The sequence below is a fragment of the Labeo rohita genome, unplaced genomic scaffold, assembly GCF_022985175.1.
Source record: "Labeo rohita strain BAU-BD-2019 unplaced genomic scaffold, IGBB_LRoh.1.0 scaffold_255, whole genome shotgun sequence".
Taxonomy (NCBI): Eukaryota; Metazoa; Chordata; class Actinopteri; order Cypriniformes; family Cyprinidae; genus Labeo; species Labeo rohita.
In genome coordinates this window covers 46-13502 of record NW_026128825.1, presented here as the reverse complement: position 1 = coordinate 13502, position 13457 = coordinate 46, and the positions used below count along the sequence as shown (strand labels likewise).

Here is a 13457-nt window from a genome sequence, read left to right as displayed (position 1 = left end):
AAATGGTCTCATTTTACAAAAAACAGAACAGACACCTCTTTCCCACCAGTCACTAATAAAGAGTGACTTATTTCTAAATAAAATGTACCTATTATTCCAAATCGGTGAATTTTGCGGGGAGAAATTATGTTTATAAATCAGCTTCCAATATAAAAGAACCTGCTTATGAAATTCTGACAATTTGAGAGGAAGTTTTTGTATTGAAAAATCACAGCGTAATAGAAATTCTATACCACCAACACTTTTAAAGATATTTCTAGGGGTGCAAAACCAAAAACTATTATTATTTATTAGAACGTTTTTAAGGCAATTTGTCTTGAGAGTTCCATTCATACAGTCAAAGTCTATGGCCTGTAAACCCCCTTCTTTATAATCCTTCACTAGTGTCCCTTTTTTAACATAATGAGCTTTTCTCCTCCAAATGTAATTAAAATTCATCTGATTAATGAACTTAATTTTCTTATTAGAAATAGGAAGGGATCCTGCAGGGTAAATGCATCTGGACAAAGATTCCACTTTTGTCAATAAAATTCTTCCAAATATAGAGATGTCTCTTTGCATCCATCTGTCCAATCTTGTCTTACATTCATCAATTCTATTAGATATATTAAGTGTTTCACTTAGTTCCTTACCAAGATATTTGATTCTAGATTTAACTGGTACATTGCAAATTTGTGTGAGCTGAGATTCTTTCAATGTCATTATTTCACATTTACTTAAATTAAGACATAAGCCTGAAGCATTGGAAAAATTATTAATAATTTGAAGAGTTTTTGGAACCTGATCAGAATTCTTTAGAAATAAAACTGTGTCGTCTGCCAATTGACTGATCACTATAGAATCATCAAAAACCTTCAATTGCTCAATGTCAGAATTTTTAATTGCCAGAGCAAGCATTTCCACAGCCAAAATAAAAAGTGAAGGTGAAATGGGACAGCCTTGTTTAATACCTCGGCTTATATTAAAGTGTGAAGTGGTCCCTTCAGTCAATGAAACAGAACAATTTGTATCCTGATATAAACTACTAATTATACTTCTAAACTGTTTCCCAAACCCAAACAATTCTAAAGCCGAAAAAATAAAGGGGTGTCCGACCGTGTCAAACGCTTTGTAAAAATCAAGGAAAAACATAATAACTTTGTCATTAACCTTGTCTTTATAATCAATCAGATCTTGAACCAAACGTAAATTATTGTGAATCGATCTACCCTTCATAAACCCTGACTGCGTTTTACTTATAATCTGAGATAATCCACTCTTCAACCGGTTAGAATAAATGTGTGCTACCAATTTATAGTCATTATTTAATAAATGTAATGGGCTGCAAATTATCTAAAATCCTAGGATCTTTGCCCGGCTTGGGAATGAGAATTATGACTCCTTGCTTCATAGTATGAGAAAGAGAAAGGCAATCAGTAACTTCTGTCAAAGCCTTAAATAAAAAAAACTTATTTGAACTTTGTCCAAGCCGTGCAACTTTTTGTCAGAAAATCTTATGCATTTACTCTGAGAGAGGTAAAAAATTCTCTCCACTGGAGAAAAAAAAAAAAAAACAACTTACATGTACATGTAATAGAATGTTTCATTCATACAGGAAATCCCTAATAAGGACAAAGGTATATGCTTTCGCATAGCTGAATAAAACTCATGAAACTCATGAAACATGGAGACATATCTGTACGATTGCGACTAAATGGTTTATCTCTGTTCTTCGTGCCTTATCAGGAATTTTTATACGAATATGCAATGCAATGCTAATCAGCAGCCTTCATCGCTTCATAGAATACAATATAAAATAATGATTTTGCCTCATTTTGTGATGTGACACCACATCAGATCAAAAAAGGAAGTTATTTCAAAAACTCTACTGATGTTATTAAATGAATTTGGAGCAAAATCATGTCATTAAAATGTTCTCAATAGACAACAGGTTTGTAAACAGACTCAAACCCATGCAAAATCCATGCATGCGTTGTACTGAAGTAAATTTGAATGCACTGAATTTTTTTTTCATACATTTGACGCATATGTCGCACGGTACTGGTGCGCGTTACCTTAGTTATGTAAGGTGCGTGCGGCTTTAAATTGTGCTGCACACACCGATCGGTGGATGATATTAAAGTACCGCAAGAGCAAGTAGCGCTAGTAGCGCAAGAGCAAGTAGCTGTCTGCGCTCTATCCACAAGTTTCCGTGGGGCGCTACTGTAAAAAAAGAACGTGGGTACGACTTCCGTTGAGGTGGTGGACGTAGTATACCAGTGGTATTTTGTGTGCTAATTAGCGAAGAGGCTAAGTGTTTTTTAGACCATTGTTTACTTTGTGCACACCTTTATGAGAGATGTCATTACGTTCTTATGGATGCTTTTCGAATTTGTGTTATTAGCAAGTTTGGATCGCTAAATCTTGAATGACTTTCTTGAATAACTAGTGAAATAACATTTGAACCGAGACTTCAGAGCTTGTGTTAAATGACATGCCAAATGAAGCCTCGGTTCGAGGCTTGTTAACGTAGAAATCCCTTTTGTAGAAGCCCCAGTTTCTGTCCAGTCACGTGCACGATTCACTCATGTCGTAATGTTCAACCCCCAGATCTTACTTTGCGAGTACATTTTCATTGGTACCTATTTAATAATTACATTTTAAAATACCCAGTCATACAATTAATATGAAGAATACAAATTATTTCAGGAAAGTTAAATATATGCCATGTGCAATTGATATACGTGTACATTATTCTTACATCATGTTGATATTCGTACTGGCATTTAAAGGCACTATTCAATGGGTGAATTAATTTATTAGAGTCAGAATTCAACAAACAGACACACAAAAGGTTAAGCTTTTATTTGTGCATATAACATGAACCGATCTATGGAAATTGTGGTGAATGTTTCTTCCGACGGAGCTGTAGTCTTTTGGCTGCTTTATTCTTTACTAACCACCAGATCGCGCTGTTTTCGACACTCTCGAAGCTTTGAATCTTGTCCTAAAACAGTCAGAGGAAAGTCTCAGTGCTTCACGAGGCTTCATTTGCCCGTCACTCCTGTCAACTGTTGAATGAATCAGTGTCACGTCCCGCTTGTTTACTTAGAACCGGAAGACGCTCCTACTTTTGACGAAAGGCCTCATGGGCGTAGGAAACTTGTGGATGGCTCTTGCGGAACTTTGATTTTAAACACGGATCTTTCTGCGCAGCGCCGCTTCAAATCGAATGCACCTAAAAATCCAATTGACAACCTCGCGGCCGCAGGGCCCTCCCATTAAGGCGGGGCCCTAGGCGACTGCCTGTATCGCCTGTTGGAAGGGCTGGCACTGATGTCAAGGAAAAGAAAAGAAGACTATAAGGTAATGATGACGTTTGCTGCTGGATCTTTGAATGCCATTAATCCATTGAAACTGTCTAAAAGCACTGAAGGAAACGATCGGAATGATGGAAAGTGTCAAGACTTTAAGAGAAGGTAGACTACTGTTATTCTGTAAAGATAACAGACAACAAAGAGTGGCTGTAGGAATAAAATCGATTCTAGGACAAAAAGTTACTTGCTCAATTCCAGAAGAAAAAAGTCAGGTCAAAGGTGTAATATCTGGAATATCCCCTGATGTTCAAGTTGAAATGATAAAAAGAAATCTAACTGGAGCGACAGTGTTTGATGTGAGACGATTGAAGTGTACCAGAAACAACAAAAAAGTTGACAGTCTATCAGTCATGATTCACTTTGATGAAAGTAAGATACCTAGCAGAGTTTTCTTAGGGTTTGTAAGTTACATGGTCAGGCCATATATTCCCCCTCCTATGAGATGTTACAAGTGCCAAAAGTACGGGCATGTGGCGGCAGTCTGTAGGGGTAAACAGAGATGCGCAAGATGTGGGGGTGAACATGATTATGGTCAGTGTGGGCAAGGAGTTAATCCCAAATGTTGTAATTGTGGAGGAGAACACAGTGCGGGGTATGGAGGATGCAAAGTGAGGATGCAGGCAGTGCAAGTCCAGACGGTCAGAATTGAGGAAGGGATATCGTATTCGGAAGCACTAAAGAAAGTTGGAAAGAAGAATGAAATAGAGAGTAGTAGGGTATTATTACCTGAACAAAAAACGAAAAACAAACAGGATGAAAAGAATGAGTTAACAAAGATCACAGACAAAGTATCATTTGTGACATTCATGGCAGAAGTTGTCAACTGTTCTGCTCAAACTGATAGCCGGACAGAAAGAATCAAGATTATAATCAAAGCAGTCGAAAAGTATTTGGAGATTAAAGGTATCTCTGTAGACATGATAAATGATCATTTAAAAGCATACGTTACAAACTCATAAGCAGGATGTGGTGGATCATAATGGTATTTTCTATTTTACAGTGGAATGCCAGAAGTCTTATTGCAAATGGTCAAGAATTTAAGGAATATATCTCTAAGAAAGAAAGTAGCCCTGATATAATATGTGTACAAGAAACTTGGCTTAAGTTACAGCTGAATTTCACATTACAAGGATATACAATAATTCAGAAAGATAGGAAGCTAGGGAACGGAGGTGGGGTAGCTACTTTCATTAAACAAGGGATTGGGTTTAGAAATATTGTTAGAGATGTGGAACAAGAGGTAGTAGTGGTGGAAGTTTGGGAAAGGTCACAAAGTTATAAAGTAATTAATTTCTACAATCCATGTGAGAAGTTGAGTTTAAAGGTGCTGGAAAACATTGGTGGGAATATAGGGGATAAAGTGATTTGGTGTGGTGATTTTAATGCTCATAGTACATTGTGGGGGAGTAATAAAAGTGATTTCAGTGGGAAGATTGTTGAGGAGTTGCTCAATTTGGGAAAGTTAGTATGCATTAACGATGGAAGTAATGCAAGACTAGATGTTAGCCGTGGGCGTGATTCAGCATTAGATTTAACATTAGTATCTGATAACTTAGCTGGAAAGTGTGAATGGAAAGTAATGAAGCATTGTACTATAGGAAGTGATCACTTTCCTATTGCTGTTAAAATTGGAGTGGACATAACAAAAGTGGAAGACGTGAGAAATCCAAGATGGAAGTTTATTACAGCTGATTGGGAGATTTTTAAAGATCTGTGTCAAAATAGAATGGCTGAAATTAACTATTCAGATATGGATGTAGATGAGTTGATAGTGATAGAATAAGTGATGTAATTAAAAATACAGCTGAGGAGGTAATAGGTAAAAGCAAGTCTAAAAACAGAAGAAAAGCGGTTCCATGGTGGAATGAAAAATGTAGTGAATTAGTTTGTAACAGAAACAAAGCCCTTAGGAAAGCAAGAAAATCGATATTGTTCGCTGATTACATTAATTATAAAAGAGCTCAGGCGATGGTGAGGAGAGAAATTAGAAGAGCAAAGAGAAACTATAGGAGAGAATTCTGTAATAAAATTGGAGTGGAAGTTGAAGTTAATGAATTGTGGAGTATGATCAGGAAGATGGGAGGAGTTCAGAGGAACGCTAGCATTGCGGTGTTAGCTGACGACAATAAGATAGCAGTAACTGATAGTGATAAAGCTGAAATGTTAGTGGAGACATTTGTTAAGGTACATAGTAATATGAATATATCAGAGGATATGAGGAAGTATAGGGAACAATGTGTGATGGATAATGCTCAGATATTTATAAAAAAGAAGCCTGATGGAGGCACGCTTGATTCAGATTTTTCCTTGTATGAGATAAAAAGAGCTTTGGTGGGGATTAAACAGACTTCTCCTGGCAAGGATGATATTTGCTATGAGATGATTAAGCATCTATCGGATGTGTCTTTAAATTTGATATTAAGACTCTTTAATATGATTTGGGAAACAGGGAGATTGCCTGATGCATGGAAGCACGGGGTTGTAATACCTATTGCTAAACCAGGAAAAGATCAATCTCAGTCTATCAGTTATAGACCAATATCTCTGACATCTTACAACTTATGGAACGTATGGTAATGAATAGATTGTCGTATGTTATTGAGAGCAAGAACCTGTTTTCTGCATATCAGAGTGGATTTCGTAAGGGAAGGAAAACCATGGATTCCGTTTTATGTTTGGAAAATGAAATCAGGAAGGCTCAGGTTAAAAAGGAAGTAGTAATAGGTGTGTTTTTCGATATTGAAAAGGCATATGATATGTTGTGGAAGGAGGGTCTTTTATTGAAGTTGGATAGTATGGGAATACAAGGTAAAATGTATAACTGGATATTAAACTTCTTGTTCGGAAGAACGATACAAGTTAGAGTAGGTTCTGCATACTCTCGGGTTCTTCCAATAGAGAACGGAACCCCTCAAGACAGTGTAAGTAGTCCTGTTTTATTTAACTCAATGATAAATGACATTTTTTCTAATGTTGACATTGGTGTTAGCAGATCATTGTATGCAGATGATGGAGCGTTATGGTTTAGGGGGAGAAATGTTTTGTATGTGGAAAAGAAAATGCAGAAAGCTGTTATGGAGGTTGAGGATTGGGCAAGGAAGTGGGGCTTTAGATTTTCTGTGGCAAAAACCCAGGTAATATGTTTCTCAAATAAGAAAATTAATCCGTCCCTAAATATAAAAATGTATGGGCAACAGTTAGAACAAGTTAATGTAGTCAGATTTCTCTGAATGTGGATGGACTCAAAACTAAATTTCAGAGTACATATTCAGAAGCTGATAGAAAAATGTAAGAAAGGGATAAACATATTAAGATGTTTAGCTGGAGTTGAATGGGGGGCAAAGCGTCAATCAATGGAAAGAATATATAAAGCAGTAATAAGAGCTAATATTGACTATGGTTGTATGGTGTATAGTTCTGCAAATAAAACCTGGACCAAAAATATTGAGAAGATACAAACGCAGGCTATGCGAATTTGTTGTGGAGCATTCAGGTCATCACCAGTGGTATCACTACAGGTTGAAATGGGAGAAATGCCCCTAGAGTTACGTAGACTTCAGCTGATGTGACATATTGGTCTAGTATTAAAACACATTCGGAAAGTCACCCAGTCAAGAACATTTTAAGAGAATGCTGGGAGTATGAATATAAAGAGTTTGCAAGCTTTGGTTGGATTGTAGGGAAGGAAGCACAGAGAATGGGTCTTGATAAGTTTGATATCGCACCAACAGTGGCGATCCCTGCAATACCTCCTTGGTTGTTCCCAATGCCACTTGTTGATTTAAACATTCATAAAGAAATTAAAAGCATCAACATGAACATCCCAATAGTTTCAGCTGTGCAACAATATGTCAATCATGCATACTATTCAGTTTTGCAGATATACACAGATGGATCTAAAGACCCAGGGACGGCAAGAACAACAGCTGCGGTGTATATACCTAAATTTAATATCAAAATTGCTAGGAGAACTTCTGATCATGTATCTGTATATACTTCTGAATTATTATCAATATGTCTTGCCCTGCAATGGGTCGAAGAGATCAAGCCTTATACTTCTGTGATCTGCACAGATTCAATGGTGGCTCTGACAAGTTTACAGAGTGGAAAATCAGACGCTAGACAGGACATATTATATGAAATATTACAGAGTATATATAGGATAAGGCAGTTAAGATTATTGGTTTATTTTCTCTGGGTTCCGGCTCATATTGGAATAGAAGGGAACGAATGTGTTGACCAGCTTGCAAAGAAGGACCTGGAACATGCACAAGTTGAATTACAAATAACAATAAGTAAATCTGAAATTAAGAGATTGATATATATTGAAGTTACTACTAGTCAAAAAAAATAAAAATGTCATCATACTATTGTTGCATCAAAATGTTAAGTAAACAGGCAGAAGACAATGGAAACACTTGTTTTCTACAAATAACTAATATTAATAAAAAAAAGAATTAATCTATCCTGTCTCTGGCTTTGAACATCTACATAAAACATTTTTACATTTTAAAAAAATGAATAAAATAAAGATAACATTAAATTATTACCTTTACTTACCTTAAATCACCTTTCCCTCTTGTCTAAAGAAGTTGAGATGATCGCCTCCTCACACCAGTAGGCTTCTGTGGTGTTAGCCTCAAAGTTGGTTTGAGTTCTGCAAAAAAGGACATCAATGGTTTAAATAAAATGTGAACAAGTCATCATACTGTTGTTGCATCAAAATACAAAGTAAACAGGCAGGAGACAACAGAAACATTAAAAAAAAAATAACTCACATTAATCCTGAAAGAATGAAGCTCTCTTATGTCTCAGGCTTTCAACATCTACAAAAAAGCAAACATTCTTTTACTAATAGTCAAAAAAAGTGAAATTATATGGAATTATGACCTTTACTTGCCTTTATATCGTCTTTCCCTCTCTTCTGAAGAAGCTGAGATGATCGTCTCCTCACACACACGGTCTTCTGTGCCGTTAACTCCCGCCGCGGGCACAATGAAGACTCAAAGCTCAACAAGTCTGAAATATTACATGTAAAACATTACTTTTAACAATTAAAACTTCATCAGCCTCAAAATAATTAGGCTAATCTTCATTACACAATGCCGCTTTCTTTAGGAAACTACTTTTAAATCTGTTAATAACCCTCTATTAACACCTAAATCTTCTGTAAATATGACATAAGAAACTCACAGTCCTTGCATTAAAGGTATTTCTTCTGTTCGGTAGAAGAGGCCGTTAAGACTATTTCTGAGGGGAAAACAGCGTCAGCGTATTTTCCAATAAATGCTCTTTTCCAACTTTTTCCACGTTCCATTAAATCTCAAAATACTCCCGGACACACATAATGAATGATGACTTTACATTTTTAATCTTTACTTGCCGAAAATCGTCCTTCACTCGTTTCCATCTGCATAAGCTGAGAAAATAACGGCTTCTCACGACGTGCCTGCTCCCTCTCGGGTCCTCGTCCCGACCAGCGGTGTCAACCCAGCATTTTTTAGAGTATATATATATATATATATATATATATATACACATACATAGTGGAGCCACACCCCTTTTTTTCTGCTTCTGGTGCCCATGCATATGTGCCCAAGTCATATCATCTATAATATTTTATAGGCTTAAATGACATGAAACATTAAATATATTGTTACATATATGTACATGTATTTATACATGCAACATAAAATTTTTAGTTAGGAATTTTATGCATTTGGAAAATATCTTTTTTAAATACATTTCAATATATCCAACAATGTTTCACATGTATGTGAATATATTGCACTTCCGTACGGGCTCTTGCGCATGCAAATTTAATTTACGCTTACAGTCTTATGTACACTTGCACAACGCTTACTCTTTACATGCAAATCTTATGGCATTATATTCTCTCCATAGGATGTTACGTTTAACACAGAAGCTCTGAAGCTTGTATCAAAAAAGGACACATTTCACACTGAAGCACTGTATCGGAGCTTGATTCGTTTTGAGAAAAGCACGTGATCTATGACGTCCGAAGCTTCAATAATTTGAAAACCACGCGACTGCTTTAGTATCTGCTTCAAACTAATGCGAACCTTAGTGCCGGTTCCTTCACATTGTATTACATTTTAATGTATCAACATTGTTTTTTTTTTTTTTTAATAGTAATTTATATATTGAGCTCAAAAATGTACTTTGCCCATGAAGTAACAGTCTAATGAAGTCTGAGGCAGAGTTAAAACAAACAGATCATAGATTTAATTGATGAATTTGTTTCATTTATTTTACTTATTTTAGTGCTTGTACACCGACACAAATGAATGACTTTGACAATGACCATTATTTATATACAATAAAATAAAACAAATATTCATTAGAACCAGATGTGAAACCAGCGGCTGTAATGAAACACAGCACTTTGGAAGGTGTTATTCATTTTTATGATCACTAGATGACCACAACATGAGCCGTTTTGAAAAGCTTTGAGTAATGAACCTTTTTCGGATAAAATTGTGTTGAAAGCTTCACTTCACCATCACTAGTAATCATGTGACAGCCATAATTTCTTGACACTTTGTACATCAGATATACATGTGCAGAAATCTTCAATGACATTAACCATGTTTAATTTGACAGCATTCAGCAATTTCTTAAATTAGCAAAGTATTGTCTAGTCAATTAGTCTCAGCCTCAAATGGCACACAAACCATCTGATGAATGTTGCAAAAAAAAAAAAAAAAAAAAAAAAAAAAAAAAAAAAAAAACTACACAGCACTAACACTTTACACAACTTTCCAGGAGTGAGGACTATGGCTGGCCCGATGCTGCTACTTCAGAACAAAACACTTGGATTTTATCGTCTTGACTGTCGTAACTGAATGTGACACACAGTTTGAATACTGAATGGAGGATGACAGACAGCCGCAGCGGAGAGTAGAGTTTACGTGAACTTAAATATTCATCTGTACCTCACATTAAACTATAGTACGGCTTCAGAACACTTGAAATATTGTGCACAAAACCTTTGAGTTTCATAATGTTTTTGTGGCTTTCATGAGGATTAACAATAACACAATAGTATACACAGAATATCAGATTTGGATGGGTCTCGTCTGACCAATACCTCGATCCAGAAGAAAATGTTTTGGAGTGATACCGATACTAAATATAGGATCGGTGCACCCCTAGTAAGGACTCATGTTGGCATCAATTGCAATCTGACTCACTTGTAAACACTTTAAAAAAGTGTTTGTACAGCACAAGTTGATCTTTGCTTGACCAATCAGTGGAAAGGTGTGTTTCATGTCCACCTACATGTGGAGATCAAATATTATCCATTTTCTATCAAGCCAAATTCAGATCTTTTTTTTTTTTGTTTTTTTTACAAAAGGTGCTGCTTTCTCATATTTCTGCTTTGAGTATTAAATCAGGAAAACAACAAATTATTGCAGGCTGAATACAAATGAAATGGCAAAATCCTCTTCAATAGTCAAGGTTGAAAATTTATAGTAATATTTATAGTAATAAAATATTCCCTCAAGTAGTTTTGGGAATATTTATGGGAATATTTGGGTCCTATTTGTTGAGTCAAATCTGAAGTAATTTCAGTTTGAGTCTGAAGTCTATCAAAATGGGTCTTGAGTCTGAGTCACTCTCTGTGCCTGGTTTAATAATTGATATTTATGATATGTATTACATCTGTTTTTCAGCAATTACATTGGACACATGAGTCAAGCACTAATAACTCATCTTTAATTTTGTATATATTCTCTGCAGTGTTTCCAGCTGTGGTATTACACAGAAAGGCTGTGCTGCTCTGATTTCAGCTCTGAGATCAAACCCATCACACCTGAGAGAACTGGATCTGAGCGGTAATAAACCAGGAGACTCAGGAGTGAAGCTGCTCTATGCTCTATTGGAGGATCCACACTGTAAACTGGAGAAACTACAGTGAGTCTCATCACATCTCAGTAACTATAAGGTTTCAAGTAAAATGCAAAATTACTCAGATATTTTTTCTATAGCAGTGGTTTTGATTGTTGTCCTCTCACTCTCAGTCCAAACCTTTTTTTTTTTAATAATGTAAATTAATTAATTAATTAATTGTGATCTTATTAATTATTATATTTTTATGGAGCCTTTTTTTTTCAAAACCAGCACTGTAGTGTTTTTTTTTAAGTGACTGCTAGAATCTAGAAATGTTTCTGTCATTACTGCACACCAGTATTAGAGTACAATCGGGCTAAATACACGAGTCTCCTCCGAGTTTTCAGGCAAATGAATATTGAATGCAACTTCCAAAGGGAAAATATAGAAATATTTAAGGTGGCAACAATGGCCTCACCAGTATGGGGCAAAATGTCCACAATATTGATACAAATATTTCAACTGAAGTAATATGTTTTGCATAATATCTAAGTTAATTCCCAAAAAAAAAAAAAAAAACCTTCAGCAATGCTTGTACCATATAATACCAAAATAATTTATTTATGTTTTGATTCTGATAAATCGAAATGAAATGGTAATCGTGAGTAGGCAGCAGCTGCGATTGTCATGCGTATCTTTCAGTGAAGTGCGGTTCTGTGATCAGCAGTAAATCTTCATCTGAAGACGACACCCATGAAATCACAATCACTGCAGCTGAATAAACAGAAGATTTAACTGTATTCATTGATTCAACGTGACTAATAAACATACGATCACAACTATATATGGTTTATCTGAATTATTATTATTATTATTATTATTATTATTACTATTATTTTCATTATAATAAAGTATATTTGTAATACAGTGCCTTCATCACTGCTTAGAATACTATTAAATATGCTGTGTGCCTTATTCTGTGTAAGAAGCCATATCATCTTATCCCTCATTTTAATTTTCATTTGAATTATTTAATGAATTAAATTGATTTTATTTTTGTTCACATTTTCATTTTTAATCATGAACTTACATGATGACAGCGCAGTGTTTAAAAACAACAAAATACGCTAGGGCTGAGTAAAAAAAAAAAAACAAACAAAAAAAAAAACAATTTCTCCATTTTAATAGATTCACATTTTGATGAACCAATATCGATTCTTAAATCTCAATCGATCTTTTGTTCTTTGCTGTTTTCAGATGATGAATGAACAGTACACAGTGCGCCTTCTTCCAGTAAATAGCATTAGACTAGGCTTTGTGTTGTTTGATACGAAACAAAGTCTCACATTTCAATTTCTGTCCATTTCATTAGGAAATTCAAGCAGTAAATGCCGTGATGACGCTCTTTAATGTGGCGTGATTGATCGTTGTAGCTTCTGTGTACTCGCCTGTGCAGAATCAAACACAGCAAAAGATTTGAGACAGTTTAGTTTATGGTCTAGATCCAGTGCTCTGCTGCTACAATACAGTGTGTATACACACATACATACTTACATACATACATACATACATACATACACACACACACACACACAGGTTTTTGTGGTTTAGCAGGACTTTGAGCGCCAAACCAGTTGTATGGTGGTTTAAGGGGACACACCTTTCCCAATGCCCTACAGAAATAATAAAACTATCAAAAAAATTATTTTCATCTGCAGATTAAGAATCTGTCTTAGAATTTCCTCTACACACAATAAAACAGATAATAGGACAACCTGATATTTTGGTGGTACTCAGGGACAGCCACACCCCTCCTAAAATGTTCCCGCCCATTACATAATTGGGATTTCTAGGGTCCTACCGGTTTATAAGGACACTCATTTTACAATACACAAATCATGTCAATTCCCTGGATTACAGAGACCAATGTGTTTTACCGGGACTTGTACATACACAACACACAGACATGACACTATGCTGCATTACCAAGACCAAAGTGAATAAAGGGTGCCGGATTTTAAACAAAATTTACAACACTAAAGAGACCAATGTCAATGTGTTTTAGAAGTAATTTAATTACATTTTCTTTTGTCAATGTGTTTTTTTAAACTTTTAACACAATATCTTTTTTTTCTTTTAGTTTTTACCATGTTTTACAAGCATAACATGCAATTTTATGGAGAAAAGTGACATCCACAAATTTCAAAATATGGACATTAAAACAACAATAAACTAAACTAAACTATA

General features: G+C 35.4%; 1 protein-coding gene across 1 annotated transcript in view; it reads left to right on the top strand.

Moving 5' to 3' along the window:
* Window positions 1-11762, top strand: part of LOC127159836 (ribonuclease inhibitor-like) — a 49991-nt gene extending 38229 nt beyond the window's left edge. Inside the window, exon 5 of the mRNA XM_051102569.1 lies at window positions 11121-11762. Within this exon, the coding sequence (XP_050958526.1) occupies window positions 11121-11298 (178 nt within the window). The 3' untranslated portion in view covers window positions 11299-11762. The remainder of the gene's footprint in view (window positions 1-11120) is intronic.
* The last annotated feature ends 1695 nt before the right edge of the window (window positions 11763-13457 follow it).